The 16,676-nt window shown below is 41.5% G+C and overlaps 1 protein-coding gene across 3 annotated transcripts in view; it reads left to right on the top strand.

The window, feature by feature from the left end:
• The window catches only part of PRKAR2B (protein kinase cAMP-dependent type II regulatory subunit beta), a 173,677-nt gene that overhangs the window by 123,350 nt on the left and 33,651 nt on the right, over positions 1 to 16,676 (top strand). For all 3 annotated transcript variants that reach the window (XM_039516878.1, XM_039516869.1, XM_039516887.1), the window contains exons 3-4: positions 9,089 to 9,141; positions 10,469 to 10,552. In XM_039516878.1, coding sequence (XP_039372812.1) covers positions 9,089 to 9,141; positions 10,469 to 10,552 — 137 coding nt within the window. The remainder of the gene's footprint in view (positions 1 to 9,088; positions 9,142 to 10,468; positions 10,553 to 16,676) is intronic.

Below are 16,676 nucleotides of genomic sequence, written 5' to 3'. Positions count from 1 at the left end.
CTGCCTTGAAAAATCAGGAAATGTTCCCGATCCCTTACCCTTAACTCTTAACTGCAAACAGCCTGCATCCAACAGACTCCCTCTCTCCCCTCTGCCCCCGCTGTTTCTGTCAAGCAAACACTCACTCCCTGCCTGCCTGCCTCATTCACAGGGGTTATCTCATTTGTGATGGTTCACAGTCAGGTACAGATTGATCACAGCAAACAGGAGCTGTGTTTGATAAGCAGCTCCCGGAGCACCGGAGCTCCGAGTTCACAACAAAACAAAGAGAGGCTGCATAACAAAACAAAGAGAGTAATTTAGTTAAAAGCATTCTGGGATATCTGCTAATACCCTGGAGGCCAATAACAGCGCTGGTGTGTGGCCACACTTGATGAGCAGCGCTGGATCACCAGCGCTGCACTCGCTACACCCCAAGCAGACCAGGTGTACAGCCAGCGCTGCAGCCAGGGAGTTGCAGCGCTGGATGTGCCTTGCAGGTGTGGACAGTTACTAATTGCAGCGCTGGAAAGCCTCCAGCGGCGCTGCAACTTTCAAGTGTAGCCAAGCTCTTAGACTGGAACCTGGCTACTGTACCTTGTATATACTGTGGCAAGGCACCTCTTTTCTCTCACCAGCCTTAGTGCTTCCCCCTCAGGCAATGGTGGGCCTGGGGTAATCAGCCCCACTCAGGCAGGGTTTGCCTTTACCCTTCTGTGCTCCCTTGATTTATTTTCAGGGTAGGTCTGAGGGTCGGTCTAAGGATAATCTCCCACCAAAAAAAAAAAAAAAGGAAACAGTCTCAAACAAAAACCCAGGCAGGTATCTTTCACTGCCCCCCCTCACTGGGGCCAGGTGTCATCCTCTTGGTTGCCTGGGGGTGTCAGTCCTTCCCCTAGCAGGCACTCAGTTTGGGCTATCTCCCCTATGGGAAGGGGCACAGCCTCTCACCCTGGAGTAGTTTATTTCCCTGTTGCCACTAGCCTGGCAGCAGCTTGTCTTTATCTCTTTCTCTCCCTTCCTCTTCCCACAGAAGGGTTTTTTTAAAGGCCTAAGGCAGCCCTTAATTGGATTCAGCTGTCCTTAATTGACCTGAGGTAACTCCTGCTCAGCTTGTAGGAAAAAGGGCCTTTAACATTCTAGGGCTAATATATCAGCCTTCCAGGACTCTCTTGCAGCCATCCGGCCTGACTTTGTCACAATACCAACTGCTTGCCTCCCTCAGGGTCTGACTGGATTTTGAAGCACCTGCATTTCTTCCTTTCAGGAACCTGAAACCAGGGATATAGTGACCAACAGCCTTCTTAAATCAGAGTATTTTATTTAGTAGTCTGAACAAAGCATTAAAGAACAAATTATTTTAAAACAACAAACCGCCTGAACATGTCTGTCTTACATAGTGTTCTCCCTTCCCATAGTGGCAACCTAGGGAGGCCTATCGTCTTCAGACACTCCCCATGGATACCTGTGTCTGACGGTCTTTTTCAGTCTGCTTCTCCCCATACCTCCAAGAGAGTGTGCTTGTAAATCCATCTTCTTTGTTTTGAATGAGGCTTATTCAAGTGTTGGTGGACTTTTGTCTTTACCAGGTCAAAATATTTAAGCAGGTTGGTAAGAGACTGAGCCAGAGTTGTTATAGTCAGTAGTTTTGGGGTTGTCCCAAACAACTCTGAAGTGGCAACTGATAGGTGATCATCTTGACCTATCTTCTCCTTCCTGTCTGATAGACCTTTAATGAGAAATGCTTAAAACAAAATACTCATGCAGAAATCACCATACCCATAACCAGGCCAACGTACATTATACATAAATATTATAGAACAGCTCCATATTCATTGCAGGCTTCCTTGCTCAGACCACCTTCAGTTATCTTTCAAACTTCTTACGCAGCCCCTGCCTCCTTAACCCTCTCTTACCACAAAAACAAAACTTGACAATAGTTGGAAAGTTCTGTCATCATCTCCTTCCTTCCCATTTTCTAACTTGCTCATTCTTTACATTGGTCTCTGACTTTGAGGGCCTCCTTTCATCATCTGCATCTGATCTCTGTTCCCTTGAACCCATCACTTTTCATCTCCTGTCATCCTTGGCAGCTACCTTCATCCATACCTTTAGCCACTTTCTGTCCTCTGACTATTTCCCTCAGCTTTCAAGCATGTGCTTGTCAGATTTTAAAAAAAACAACAAAAAACTCAATTTCTTTCAGTCCCTCTAGCCTTCCTAACTACTGCTTCCCTTTTGTCTCAAAAATCCTTCTCAATAAGTTAAAATGGCACTTGTCTATCCTAATTGTTGACCTGCTTGCTGATTTAGATCTACTGTTAGCTATTGTCTTTCTTTTCTTGGCTTCTGTGACTCCTGTGCTTTCTAGGTACTTCTCCTATCTTGCTGACTGCTCCTTCATTTAGCATCTTTAGTGCATCATCTGCCTGTTCTCTCCCCCTGCTTGTCAGAACCCTGTAAGGTTCTTTCTTGATCTCTTCTTCTACCTCTACATGTTCTTGGTGACTTCATCTGCTCTCTTAGTTCTAGCTGTCCCTTTTATGCAAATAACTTCCAAATTTACTTTAGTTCCAGGTAGTCTGTCTTGCATCTTACTGCCTCTGACATCTCTTGATTGTCTTACCATGAGCTCACACATGTTCTCTCCAAAACCAATTTGTTTTTATCTTCAACTACTTGTCCTCCACCTCTTTTTCTTTCTCTTAAATTTACTGTCCTTACTGTCAAGTTTGTAAACTCAGTGTCATCTTTTAATCTTCTGTCACGAGGGTGACCAAACTTACTGACCGTCTGAGGTGCATATAATAATCGTCAAATATTCAAGAACCGTAAGACATGCACAAACTGCCCTGCAGGGCGGTGCCCGCAGTGGCACGGGGTTTCTGCCCTGTGGGATGGAGGCTACCGGGGTGCATGGCTTCTGCCTCAACAACCCCCCACCCACCCATGGGGCTAAAGCCCTTAGTCCCACCACCCTGCCACAGGTCAGACTCCCGAAGCCCCCCCCCCCAGTCTGGTAGGCGGAAAAGGGGGAAGTGTAGGGGGCTCTGTGGACTGCACTTTAACTGTAAAAAAGAGTTGCATGTGGTTCACAAGCTGTGGTTTGGCCACGCCTGTTCTATCACATCCCCTATATTCAGTCTCTCGTTAAATCCTATTGTTTTATGTGGATACATCATGTGTACACACACACACAAAGTACATCTGGTTTAACGACAAAAAACAATGTGCTACGCTCCATATATTTTACAGTCTAGGTTAAAAAGACATGACATGAGTAGAGTTGATAGGAAGCACTTGTGGGATTAAGGGGAAGTAAGGATAGGTTCAGCAGAAAACCACATAGTTGCTTTGGTTATTAATGTGAATGTCAATTTCTACTTCCTCATTAATGTAACAATATTTACCATTTTCTCACTCTCTCCGCTCCTGACATCCTTGTCAGTTGTGGATATTTCCATTGCTAATTCCCTGTTGAGTCAATTGTGGGTGCTTAGCATCTCTGAAAATCAGATAATTCTTACTTAGGTTTGAAGATTTTGGCTGTAGTAGTTTTGTAGTAAGTGGTTAGATTAGTTTTCTGTTCTATTTATTATAATATATTTGGTCATTAAATATAGTGGAAATTATCTAAATAGTTTATGAACATGTACATTGTTCATTAAATCATCATTGTGGCAAATCTCAAAGAAACATGACCTATTTGCAAATCAAGCACCACTGTGCTCCATCTTAAGGTGGCCTGGTTGTATATACAGTTTATGTCCATCACTGGCAATCTTATTGGGCCACCAAAGCTTTCAATTATTTCAACCATTTTGTGGTATATAGTATTACTCCTGGGGGAATTCTGCACCAAAAAATTAAAAATTCTGAACACAATATTTTAAAAGTCTGGATATTTTATATGTTAAAATTTGGTCATTAAATATAGTGGAAATTATCTAAATAGTTTATGAACATGTACATTGTTCATTAAATCATCATTGTGGCAAATCTCAAAGAAACATGACCTATTTGCAAATCAAGCACCACTGTGCTCCATCTTAAGGTGGCCTGGTTGTATATACAGTTTATGTCCATCACTGGCAATCTTATTGGGCCACCAAAGCTTTCAATTATTTCAACCATTTTGTGGTATATAGTATTACTCCTGGGGGAATTCTTCACCAAAAAATTAAAAATTCTGAACACAATATTTTAAAAGTCTGGATATTTTATATGTTAAAATATCACAATATAATCAGGCCAGTTTCAATTATTTGAGTAATTTATTTCAAAATACGTGTCAGCAACTATGTAACAATACAGACAACAAAAAAGATTCAGGACATGTTTTTTGACAAATAGACTCTTTACTGGGCATATTAATACAGAGTTTTGAGTAATAATTCATTTAAACTACAATACAGAAACTTATTTACCACACCCTCCAGAAGCAGTGCAAAGACTCAGGGAAGTCAGAGGTAATGGAGGAGCTGAGGGAGAGGGAAGTCATTGCTGGGAAGGAACCTGGGGGTGAACTTGGAGGCTGTTGGATGTGGGTGGGAGAAGTATGGAACAGGGTTTTTTTTTTGATCAGGGAGAGATTGTTAGGGAGCCTCCCCCATGCAGACTCTAGCTGATCCCTAGCCTCTTGCATTCAGTCAGACACATCTGCCTCATCCCCATGTGTCCCTGCACCCCCACTCAGCCACCTCTTTTCCCCCACATAGCTCTGCACTCTCCACCCCATCCCCATATGTTCCTGAACCCCCACTCCCATTCAGTCCCTGCCCCAGTCTGTTCCCCCACTAGACTTTCTAAATAGCCCCATGTGCCCCACATTGTCCATCTTCTCCCCCCCCATCCCATTCCTCCTGACCTGGCCCCACAGGCAGGGCACTGTGAGGAAGGCAGCCTCTTTCTCTTCCCTAGCCGCAGATGGTCTGCTCCCACCTGGAAGCAGCTGCTCTGTTGTGACATCACAACGGCCCCTGGTGGGTGAAAAACATAATTGCAGCACCTTTCTGGCAGAATGTATTTTCTGCTGGAAAAAAAAATTCTGTGTGGCACATGAATTCTGCCCATTTGCAGTGGTGCAGAATTTCCCCAGGAATAATAGTATAAAAATCAGTGATTCTCAACTTATTACACATTGTGGGTTGTATATGAAAAAATCACCCCTTCCGAGTGATGTAACTTACATTGACTTAAAGCGGTATCTACACTATGCTATGTCGATGGGAGACGCTGTCCTGTCAACTTAGCGTCTGCCTCTAGGAGAGGTGGAGTACTGAATTCGACAGGAAAGTGCTCTGCCATCGACTTATCGTGTCTTCACCAGACCTGCTAAATCGATGTTGCTGTTCTTTCTGACCATAACTGCATTCCAAAGCCACTGCCCATGGTGTCTATATACGCACTATCTTGTGTGAGGAGTCTTGGATCACTAAGTGCTGTTATACACCAATAATCAGCTGGAACCTTTTATATGATGATGTTGCTGCCTTAAATATATGTAATGTAGCACTACTCAACCTTTATTTTATAGAGTTTTTTCTTGATAGTCACTTGATACAAGAAACTGAGTGATTCCTTTAGTAAGTGATAGCTCTTCCATTACACTAATGAGCTTCTGGAAGTGTGAAATATGCTTTAATAGTTACTGTTACAGTTTATTCTATAATGAGGATATGATTTTAAGATACTTTCCTGTGCAATTAATTTTATTGTAACTAATTGTTAAAAAATGTCTAGAATCAGTAAATAAATTATATTTGTAGTACTGTGAGCTGCAACTAACCACATAAGTAAAGAGAATGGTGTGGGTGGGTGTGTAAATTAAAAAAAATCCAATCTTGACCAAGTGGAAGTTAGAAACTGATAATAAATATTGCAAAGATTAAATGTAAACTATAAAAGGAAGTATATTCCCTACTCACAGTGTGGAATAGAAAAGTTATTTAACACTATCAGCGTGATACACCATGATCTCTTTCTAATAATATTTTCTTGTGTATGCAAAGTATGCATAAATTGAGAGCTTACCAATGGTGAAAGCATGTTGACTTTTCTCTCCCCATATGTTTAGTGTAATGAATTACGTATAATATCATTCATTATTTAGTTACTGAAGTCCTGTTAATTTAAAAAAAAACAGATCTAGACTAACATGGCTGCTACTCTGAAACCCTTAATTTTTCAATATAGCAAGGGGATGGATAGCTACTATATAAATAGTATTACCTTTTCTATGTTCTGAGTGTAAGTGAGCTATATATTTATTTTAATTTAGGAATGGATTCATTTGTGAAGTAATTTTATTTCTATTTGTTTTATAAGATAGAACATACTGTATATAGCGATCAGTGAAATACTTTCTGGATTTCACCTTGAATGAATGGGTGAACCATAATTTACAAAGCCCAAATCTTCCTCCTGACAAGGCAACTTATTTCACTTGTTTGCAATTCCCAGCATGTGTGGTATTGGTAATGTAATGCACTTTAGTAACTCATATTTTTCTTTGGAATTTTTCTTTAATCCTAACCTTGTTGATTTATTCAGGGTTCTCTGTGTTCGAATGTCCATCTCAGTGAATGAGCTAAGTGGTACACAATTGGAAGATTTAAATAAACAGTTTTACTTTGTCAAACTAAGCTGTGGGGGAAAATGGTGGCTGTCTATATTATGTTTCCTTTTAGTACTTGCATGATAATTATACATACTGTACTGTATCACATGAAACTAGGGCTGCTTTATAGAATAGAATGGCTAACAATGGTGACTATTACATAAAATGATCTGGAGTGAGCAGTAGCAGTGAATGTGACTATGATAAAAGCTTCACGTTCTTTATAACCAGGAATGTGGGATGAGCTAGAAAGGAAAAGTAATGCAAGCTATCAGCCATGAATGGAATGAAAGATACCTAGGTATGACTTGGTCAAAAAAGAGCTCTAGAAGTGTGTTCTGATCACAGATGAATAGTTGTATTGGAGTAATAGTGAGGAAGTGTGTAACTTGTCTGGAGCTCAGAAATGCACAACATAGAGAACCTTTAACACTGCATGGGCAGCCTGTAATCCCATAGGACATAGTCGGAGCTGATTTGTTTGTATGGGAAAACATGATCTCCTGATCATAATGGAGCAACTTTTCAGTTAGTGACACTTTATGATACCACAGCATCAGCTGTGTTCAGGAATGTTAAAACCATGTTTGCACATCATGACATTTCAAGGACTATAATAACACAATGGACCACAGCTCAAGAATAGAGTATAAAATTTATGAATTTCAGCATATGATATCTCATCTTGAAATACCCACAAGCAAATGAATTAGTATATTGTGGAGTCTATAGAGTGAAGAAGTAGCTCAAATAAGCAATTGATGGAAAAGAAATTGCACATTTAGTGTTATTCAACTACAGAGCAATGCTTCTGCAATGTTGAAAACCACTGGCTGAACAGTTATAAAATAAACATATACATACCAGGGGCGGCTCTAGGAATTCCGCCGCCCCAAGCAGGGCGGCACGCCGTGGGGCGCGCTCTGGCAGTCGCCAGTCCCGCGGCTCCGGGGGACCTCTTGCAGACGTGCCTGCGGAGGGTCCGCTGGTCCCGTGGCTCTGGTGGACCTCCCGCAGGCATGCCTGCGGATACTCCACCGGAGCCGCGGGACCAGCAGACCCTCCGCAGGCATTTCTGCGGGAGGTCCACCGGAGCTGCGGGACCAGCGGACTCTCCGCATTCATGACTGCGGGAAGTCTGCCGGAGCCGCCTGCTGACCTCTTGGCAAAATGCCGCCCCCAGCGCGCACTTGGCGCACTGGGGTCTGGAGCCAGCCCTGATACATACTTAATTACAAGATATAAAACCTAACCAAAGGAAGACAGATAACTCTCTAGTCCTAGCAAAAAGATTGACAGATCAAAATTATAACAGAAGAACAAGGCCTTTATCAATTAATAAACCATAGATTCTGCATTGTCCAGAACAAACTACAGTGATTAAAGAAACGTCACATCATCAGTAGTCAGTTATGATAGAAAATGGAAACCATTTTTTGAAGGAAGCTGCTAATGTCCAAAGAATGAGACAGAGTGAGAATGAACATATATCAAGGAAGAGTGAAGGGAGAACAGATACACTAAAAGGACAAAAATACCTTAATGGATTGATCCAGCTTCCAGTTGTGTGAAGAGATTAAAAAGATTATTTAAGACCTAGATAAACCTAAATTCAGTTTTCTTCTCAATAGATCTAGAAGGCTGTTAAAAAGTCTGAAAAGACTGACTGAGACCTGTTGATACTGTGATAATAATATAAAAGATATCAAGTTAAATAAATGTTTTTGTTAGAATCTGTTAGCGTAGAGAATTGGAGGTGTGGGGGGGGAAATGAGAAGTGCGCTATACTGTCGTTGTGTTTATACATGCTGCAAGACACTATGCAGTACTGAACTATGCTTCCTCTTGACACTCTAACTCTCACAGACAGACAGAAACCAGTTGCAGAGTGTGAGACAGAGCATACAGCCATGCTAGATTTACAACATATCACTACTGTTTACTTGGAGTTATTTTTAAGTAAATAGGTTACCCTAAAACCTGACTGTCATCACTGAAATACTACAGCTACCATAATACTGTTTATAAGAATATTTTGTTTATTTAGAGGTACAATACTGTAGTTGTTCAACAGATTTAAAATTTCCTTTTTATGGGCATATTTTCATTTACTTTGGACCTAATCCAACTGTAGTAAAATCAGCAGGAGGCTTTCCATTGATTCCACAGAGAGTTGTATTGGGCTCGTTAAATTATTGAAACTGTAAAGTTTTATAAAATGGACATTGTAGGCAGTTTGTAGGATGCGTAGCACAGTGGAGCTCCACACCTGGTTTGGATCTCTGGACACTAGTGTAATATAAATATTTAACAACAATACTATGCTTCATGAAATAGTAGCCCTTAACAGGAAAAGAATAGAGAGAAATTATCAGTTACTACAATTCAGTATTGCACGTGGTGTGTTTCCTATTATTATTTCTGTAAATGCTTATAGAAATGTTGCCTTTTGAGAATCAGCTTAAACTCTTCATTTTTGTTTTGTTTTAGTATGTGCAGAAGCTTACAATCCTGATGAAGAAGAGGATGACACAGAGTCAAGGGTATGTAACTCATTGGGTGAAATGCTTACCCCTCTCAGTTTTCAGACATTAGAAATAAAAACAAAGATGTCACTGATGATAGTAGTTATGGAACCAATGTAACTATTCTTTTTCAGTATTCTTTGACAGTGTATGAGACTTTGTTCCAAAGAACTGTCATCCCTTTAATTCCTATACTACGTCCCTGTGTAGGGCCCAATTTTTAAAATATTAAAAAATGTTTTGAGTGATCTGCTCTGTGATACCTAGACTTTTGATGAGATCTTTCTTGTTCAATGATATATTTGCCCAAAGGGCCCTGTGCTCTTAAAGTAGTCACTTAATAGCCTTACAATTTTGGTGCAGTATTAATATCTTTCCAGGGAGAAAAAGATAAAATTGCATAGATATTTTCTAATTTAGAAATGCAATAGTTATTTGTTTGGATTAACAAAACTAATATTTTTAATAACTCAGTAAGTCACCCCTTCAAAGGTATTACATTAACTTTGAGGATAAAGTAGTGCAAGTATGATTTTGAGGCAATTTTTGAAGCTGTGCCTCAACTCAGTTGATTGCAATATTTTAAAAGTAACACCATATGTAAGGTACCTTACATATGGTGTTACAGCTATGATGCTTCATTACACCTTCTTAAGACTGTGAATGAAACAAACAATTTGGTTGCCAATCACGTTACTAAACTGGGATGGGTTGGTCTTCTTTTCTAATTTAGTACATCTGTACCCCACTTGGATGCTATGCAGTTTGTTATTTACTTTGTGAAAATTCTGATGTAAATTAACCCAGATCTGATGTACAAAAGTGTTGGAAAATGATATGGGAAATACTCATGGCAAATAAAAAACATTTCCAAGGGGACACATGACTCTCAAGGTATCCCACGAGGATTTGCAAAAATGAATTGGATTTTAGTGGTATAGTGGCTGGATAAGCACAAACAGATTAATGCTGCTCTCCCTAATACTGTGGTGCGGTGCTTAATTTGTGCCAGGGTTTGCCAGGGCTGAGCCCTGGCACCCATAGGCCTGGCCGTTCATAGTTCTGGCATCTCTGGGCTTGGTGCATCAGTTATTAATGTAAAAAATTGCTTGACCCTTGGCACCTCTTTCCTTACAAATTAAGCACTGCTGTGGTGTAATGTCTTTATTGAATATGTACCCAAGTCCTTATGGTTTTGAGACAAGAATGCTGCCAAGGGTGTCATACTGTTATATAAACTTTGTTAGCAGGGTTAGTTCAGAGTTCAGCTATGTGCTCTTTTCATTTTTAAGGTTCTGCACTGAGAAAAGAAAATTAAACCAGAAATTTCTATTATATCTTTCAGATTATTTACCCCAAAACAGATGATCAACGAAACAGATTGCAAGAGGCTTGCAAGGACATTCTTCTTTTTAAGAACCTAGATCCGGTAAGAGATTCTTTACAGTGAGCAATATTTAGTAGTGTCAATAAGATTGAATTCAGTTAGAGTTTGGTATAGACATTCTTGAAACAAACTTACATCTTGTAAGGTAATAATAGATTTGCTGCTGCTCGTCTTGAGCTTTTTGTAAGCTGTATAGATGCACATTTCACAAAAAGAAAAGTATTATGAAAATTTGTGAGGTGTATACAGCACAGTTCTTTCCTTTAGTACCAAGTAACATAACCCTGGTATTAGTGAAAATGAAATACATTAACATGATTGTAAAATGTTTTGCCTTTTCAGAGGCTTATTTAAAAACTGTTTCCGATGAAGTGGGTATTCACACACGAAAGCTCATGCTCCAAAACGTCTGTTAGTCTATAAGGTGCCACAGGACTCTTTGCTGCTTTTACAAGCACTACACAATTCCAAACAACTCCCAAAATTTCAGGGCCAGACAGATCACTGTCCAGCACAGCACATTACTGTGGCTGACCTTTAAAGTGCTCTTTTAAGGCCTCCCTCAGCCACATAGCTCTGCAATGAATGCTAATGGCCCTTGTGTCTGGCTGTTCAAACTCAGCAGACAGCTGCTCCACCTCCACCCCAGTGGCAACTTTTCTGCTTTTGCCTCACAGATATTATATGGGACACAGCAGGCAGCTATAACCATTGGGATATTTTTTCTCACTGAGCTCTAATCTAATGAGTAAACACCACCAGCATCCTTTTAATTTGCATAAGCACATTCAACAATCATTCTCATCTGCTGAGTCAGTTGTTGAATATTTCCTTGGTTCTGTCAAAGTGGCCAGGGTACAGCTTCATGAGCAAGGTGTAGGCTGAGTCCCCCAAGATCACTATTGGCACTTCAACATCACCAATGGTAATCCACAAGTTAGGGAAAAAATGTTCTCTGCTTGCAGCTTCCTGAACACTCCTATGTCCTTAAAGATGTGAGCATCATGCTCCTTCCCTGACCAGCCCACATTGGTATCAATGAAGTGTCCCTGGTGATCGACCACTGCTTGTATAACCATAGAAAAGTAGCCCCTTCTGTTGAGGTATTCTGTAGCAAGGTGGGATGGGGCCAAAATAGGAATGTGCATGCTGTCTATCACTCCACCACAGTTTGGGAACCCCATAGCTACAGATCAGTCCACAATATCTGCCATGTGCTTAACAATCACGCTTCTGTGTAGCAGGATTAATGACCCTACATGCTTGCATGACAATGACCTCACTGGATTTTCCAACTCCAAAATGATTTCCAACTAAGCTTCAACACTGCAACTGCCACTGGCTTTTGAACCATCAGTGCAGCTCTCATTCATTCTGGTGTCCATATGTTGGAGGGCTGGGGTGAGCTCAGCACACAAATCCAGAAATGTGCCTTTCCTGTCTGAAATTTCTGCAGCCACTGCTCATTGTCCCAAGCCTGTGTTACGATGCAATCCCACCAGTCAGTGCTTGTTTCTTGGGCCCAGAAGGATCACTCCACCATCTGCAGCTACTCCATGAATGCCAACAACGACCTTGAATTGTTTATCACTTTGTCCCTTAGTAATCAGTTCTAAAAAAAACAGAAAATACAAAGTTAAGGTATACTCCCTTCCCCACATGACAACCTTAATTCTGCCTTCTGAACGATGCCTTGGCTGACTCCGAATGCACATGCTAGCATTCTGCCCTTCCAGATACTATAGAACACTTTAGGAACAGACCATGTGAACCCTGTAGGGCAAAGTGTAAATCTTTCTCTTTGCTAAGGCAAAACTGAGGTTTAGGTCTGGCATAGCTGACTACACCTGGCCTACTCTCAAATACTGAGCCTATTCCACACAAACCAACCAAGACTTGCTAAATGTTACCACTTCTTCACCTTTGCCCTGAGGATTTCCTTTGAGACATTGCCTTCACTCACCCTCACTAAGCCTTGGAGGCCACTGTCACAAGACTGCTGACAATCCTCATGGCAAGAGGACACCCTTGTGCACATACTGCAAATACAGCTTACTGAAATGAGGCATAGTTGATCTTTCAAAGTATGCACGTATCTCTTGTCATATCACAGTGAGAACTGCTCCAACTGATCCCCTCACCATTCAATACAGCTACACCTAACAGTAAAGGCAGCTGTAGTACACACAGATTAATACTGAAATTCAAATCTGTGGATCACAATACAAATAGTAGTACATTATCTTAGAACTTCCTCATGTCTACTTATTATGGCAGCCCCCTTACTGAATCATTCCCAGTGGCTACCGCCAGCTCCAGAGGGCAGAGCTTAAGCTGCATTGTGGAGATGGCCTACACCTTAACACTTTATTTCCTGTTTTTTCTGAAGTTTAAATTTGCATTACTTTAACTTTTCCTTTCCTGGTGTTCAGAGGTTTACGTTTAGCTGATCTGCACATTCTGGAAGGACACTAGGCACCAGTGGGCAACCTTCCTTCTGTGTTAACCAAGATTTTGGGCATTTAATTTTACATGCATAGAGGTATAATGCTTTGATATCTGCAGCCAGTTTGTACAGACTGGGTGAACGTCTGAAGGGCAAGTATTCTGTTACACAGTTAGCTTTATTTACATGTATGACTTATTTTATATTAAATTTATTAGGCTGTTTGACGTCAAAATATACCAGATATGCCTCTTTGACTTGACATTCAGTGCTGTGCTGTGGGGGGCTGTCTAGGTCTTCCAGGAGCTACTTGTTAAAATTCTTTTGCCACCAAAATGCAAGGAAGGTCACGATGATTTTCATGCCGCTGATGTAGTTTATCCCTCCCTGGATATAATTATATTATCTCTGTCAGGGATGACTAAGCTCATTATATGTGCACATTTTACTTTAGGAGTGGATTGGATTATATTAAATTGCAAATATTCAAAAAACAAACATTCCTACACCCTCACTAGATTGTCATGCTGTCTGGACACCCAAAACTGGTGGTATGTTCTGTAATTATATTTCAGCAACCCAGTAACAAATGTGAATTCCTGGAGTACTATAACAGTCTGACTATGGAGTCACAGACAGTTACCCATGGGCACACAAGTCACTTGGGCAAGCTGGATTTAGTGATAAATGGTCACTTACAACAAAGATCACAAAATATTAAAAATATTGCTCCCAGTCCCAAGAGACCAGTCACTTACCTCAGGTCAATGTGTACCTTAAATTTCACCCCAAAGACAACACTTGTATCCAATCCTATAGTAAACTAACTAAGGATTTATTAACTAGGAAAAATAAATGAATTATTTACAGGTTAGAGCAGGCAACCTATGTACACAAATAAGTTACAGCCTATTGTTCCAAAAGGTGTCAGAGAGATGATAGTCTGTCAGCTCTAAATGTCTTTTAGGGCTAACTCAGCTTGACCTGGGGATCTGCCTTTTTTTCCTGGCTCCAGCCCTGCCAGAGTCCAAACAGCAAGGAGATGAAAAATAGTCATGTCAGCATCTTTATTTCCCTCTTGACCTGCACTTCTGCATATAGCTTGTGTAGGGACAATTACCAAAGTCTTTGTATCGTGATGCCTCACAATGGCCCGCTTAGTTCTGATAGTCCTCCTGGATGGGTAAGGGAATCACTCCTCCTGCCTGAGTTCACAGGTTCAGAGCAGGCCTTTTGACAGTTATAAAGTAAAACGTACATTATTCCTTATATCATGGGATACAGACATAAGTAAGATTAATGCAAGCATTTTGTAAAATCTAAAAACTAAACATGTCTTTACAAATTCAGCAGCTATCTTGAACAATATTAACATACAGGTGAGCTAGTCTGGATTCCAGCTATGCATTTGTCAGTGCTCAGATGATGCCTACAGCCTTGGCAATAGCTGACACCTGATCTGCCAGCATCACAGTCACTCCACCCCTAACTTTAAATTACACAGAGTGATCACTGTATTATGCCAACATTTTTCAGAAACGAAGTATAACTGCCAGCAAAGTGTAGTTTAATATGTTTCTTTGCCAACTGCTGGTGTCTCTTCCTTGTATAAAGTTCTGGAAGAGCATTTCTGATGAAATGAGAAAGCAAATGAATAGTTACATTAGCTCATTCTGTCTGCAAGTACTGTTGGTATGCAACTACAGCGACAACTTTGGTGAAGACCCTTGTTAAAATATATATTTGTAGCACATCACTGCTGCTGTTCTAATAACACTTTACCATTGTTCTGAGGGGAAACAGGTATTAGTTTATGCAATCAGTGTTGGAAAGTGCTGGGAGGAGCCAGCCAGTTTGGCTTGCTTACACATGTTGACTTCAAAAATGTTTGAAGTATCATTAAGCCTGCTTGATGGAGATGTGTGGTTATTTGAGAGGCAGAGTTGCAGCTATCTGGGAACAAAGGTAAATTATGTGCTTAAGAGGGTTACTTAAGGAGAATATTAATTAATATTCAAGCATATTTAGGCGTATGAGTCAGCTGCAATTGGTATTGAAAAAGGAATGTCTTTTGTTTTGCTAATAAGCAGATGTCACGGGAGGGAGCTAACAATCTTGGACTGGATTAAAGTGCTCTGTCATGGGTAATAAGAAACAAATGGGTAATAGAGGCCTTTGACATGTGAACCTTAAAGTCCCAAGTGGGCTATAAGGGCATAGGGTTTACGCTTAATTGTTTTGTGTGTATAAAATGGGGGCAGGGAGCTGTGGGGGCCCCCCTGTTGCCCACGGTGGCTGACTAGCCCAATTCAAGAGCAACACAGATTTCACAGATCCATGTGTTGTCTGATTTAGAGTCCATGATTACAGCACACTGCTTTCATCTTTCTCGCTTTGCATCCATCCTCTGGATCAAAGCTGTTTCATGTTCAGCTGTACCCAGTGCCAGATATTCCCTCCAAATCGGATGGGATTCTGCGTGCTCCTCCCAGCTTTCTACACTGATGTTGAATAACTTCATATCATATATTATATAAAATAGGTCAGACAAAGAGCTTTGTGATATGTGAAATTTTTAGGTATCTTAAACTCTACTTTGTAACTGTTCTGTGCCACCCTTGTGATACTTTCTATGTTATTCAACTAGACTTTTTTTTACCAATTTTTATTGTTTTTTTTCTGCAAAACCGCCAGTGAAATGTTACTTCATTTAACAATACCTGAACTGAATTTTTTCCTGTACTGTGATTCGATGGCGAGATGTATGGATGTTTTATTGTGAACAACGTGGTGAATGAAGGATGATCTGACTATGAAATGGTAACTCTGAGATTTGTATGACAGTATGCAAGGAAAGGTTTGTGATTATAGATGAGGTATTGTGGATGGGAAGAAGGGAGTTTTTGGTGGCTAATAATGTTTTTATTTAATTAATATCTATTCAGCTCTTAATCTATTTTAAATACATTTTTGTCTGTGAATTTCCTTTGTTTTTAGGAAATATTTAAAAGCAATTATTCAGATTCTAAGGCCAGAAGGGACAAGTATAATCATCTGTCTGATTTCCAGTATAATACAGGCCATAAAACTTCCCCCAAAATAATTGCTAGATCATATCTTTCAGAAAAACATCCAATCTTGATATAAAAATTGTCAGTGATGGAGAATCCAGGGCCACCCGGGGCGGGGGAGGGGGGGGGCAAGTGGGGCAATTTGCCCCGGGCCCTGGGCTCCGCAGGGGCCCCCAAGAGAACAGCTGAGGCTCCTGCCTCCGCTCCTCTCCTGGAGCCTTAGCGTGTCAAGCGGCGTCCTCAGACAGCGCCACAGTGTGTCTCCGGCGGGGCCCCTGAGCCCCGCCCCGCTCAGAGCCGTGTGGTGAGGGGGCGGGGCTGCGAGCTCCGGGCTGAGCTCAGCTCCCTCCGCTCGGCGTGGAGCTCACAGCACCGCCCCCTCACCACGCGGCTCTGAGCAGGGCGGAGCTCAGGCCCCGCCGGAGACATGCTGCAGCTGTTCAGCGAGGCGCTGAGGCTCCGGGTGAGGAGGAAGCCGGGGGTAAGAGGCTGGGGCCGGGGGGGTTGGCTAAGGGGCAGGGAGTCCTGGGGACAGTCAGGGCACAGGGAGGGGGCAGAGGTTGGTGGGGCAGTCAGGGGGCAGGGAATGGGGGGGGGGTTGGATTGTGGGTGTTCCGGGGGGTCTGTCAGGACTCAGCGCGGGGGGGGG

The sequence above is a fragment of the Mauremys reevesii genome, linkage group 1 (assembly GCF_016161935.1).
Source record: "Mauremys reevesii isolate NIE-2019 linkage group 1, ASM1616193v1, whole genome shotgun sequence".
Taxonomy (NCBI): domain Eukaryota; kingdom Metazoa; phylum Chordata; order Testudines; family Geoemydidae; genus Mauremys; species Mauremys reevesii.
Note: the sequence above shows the minus strand (reverse complement) of the source record. Positions and strands in the feature narration are given on the sequence as shown.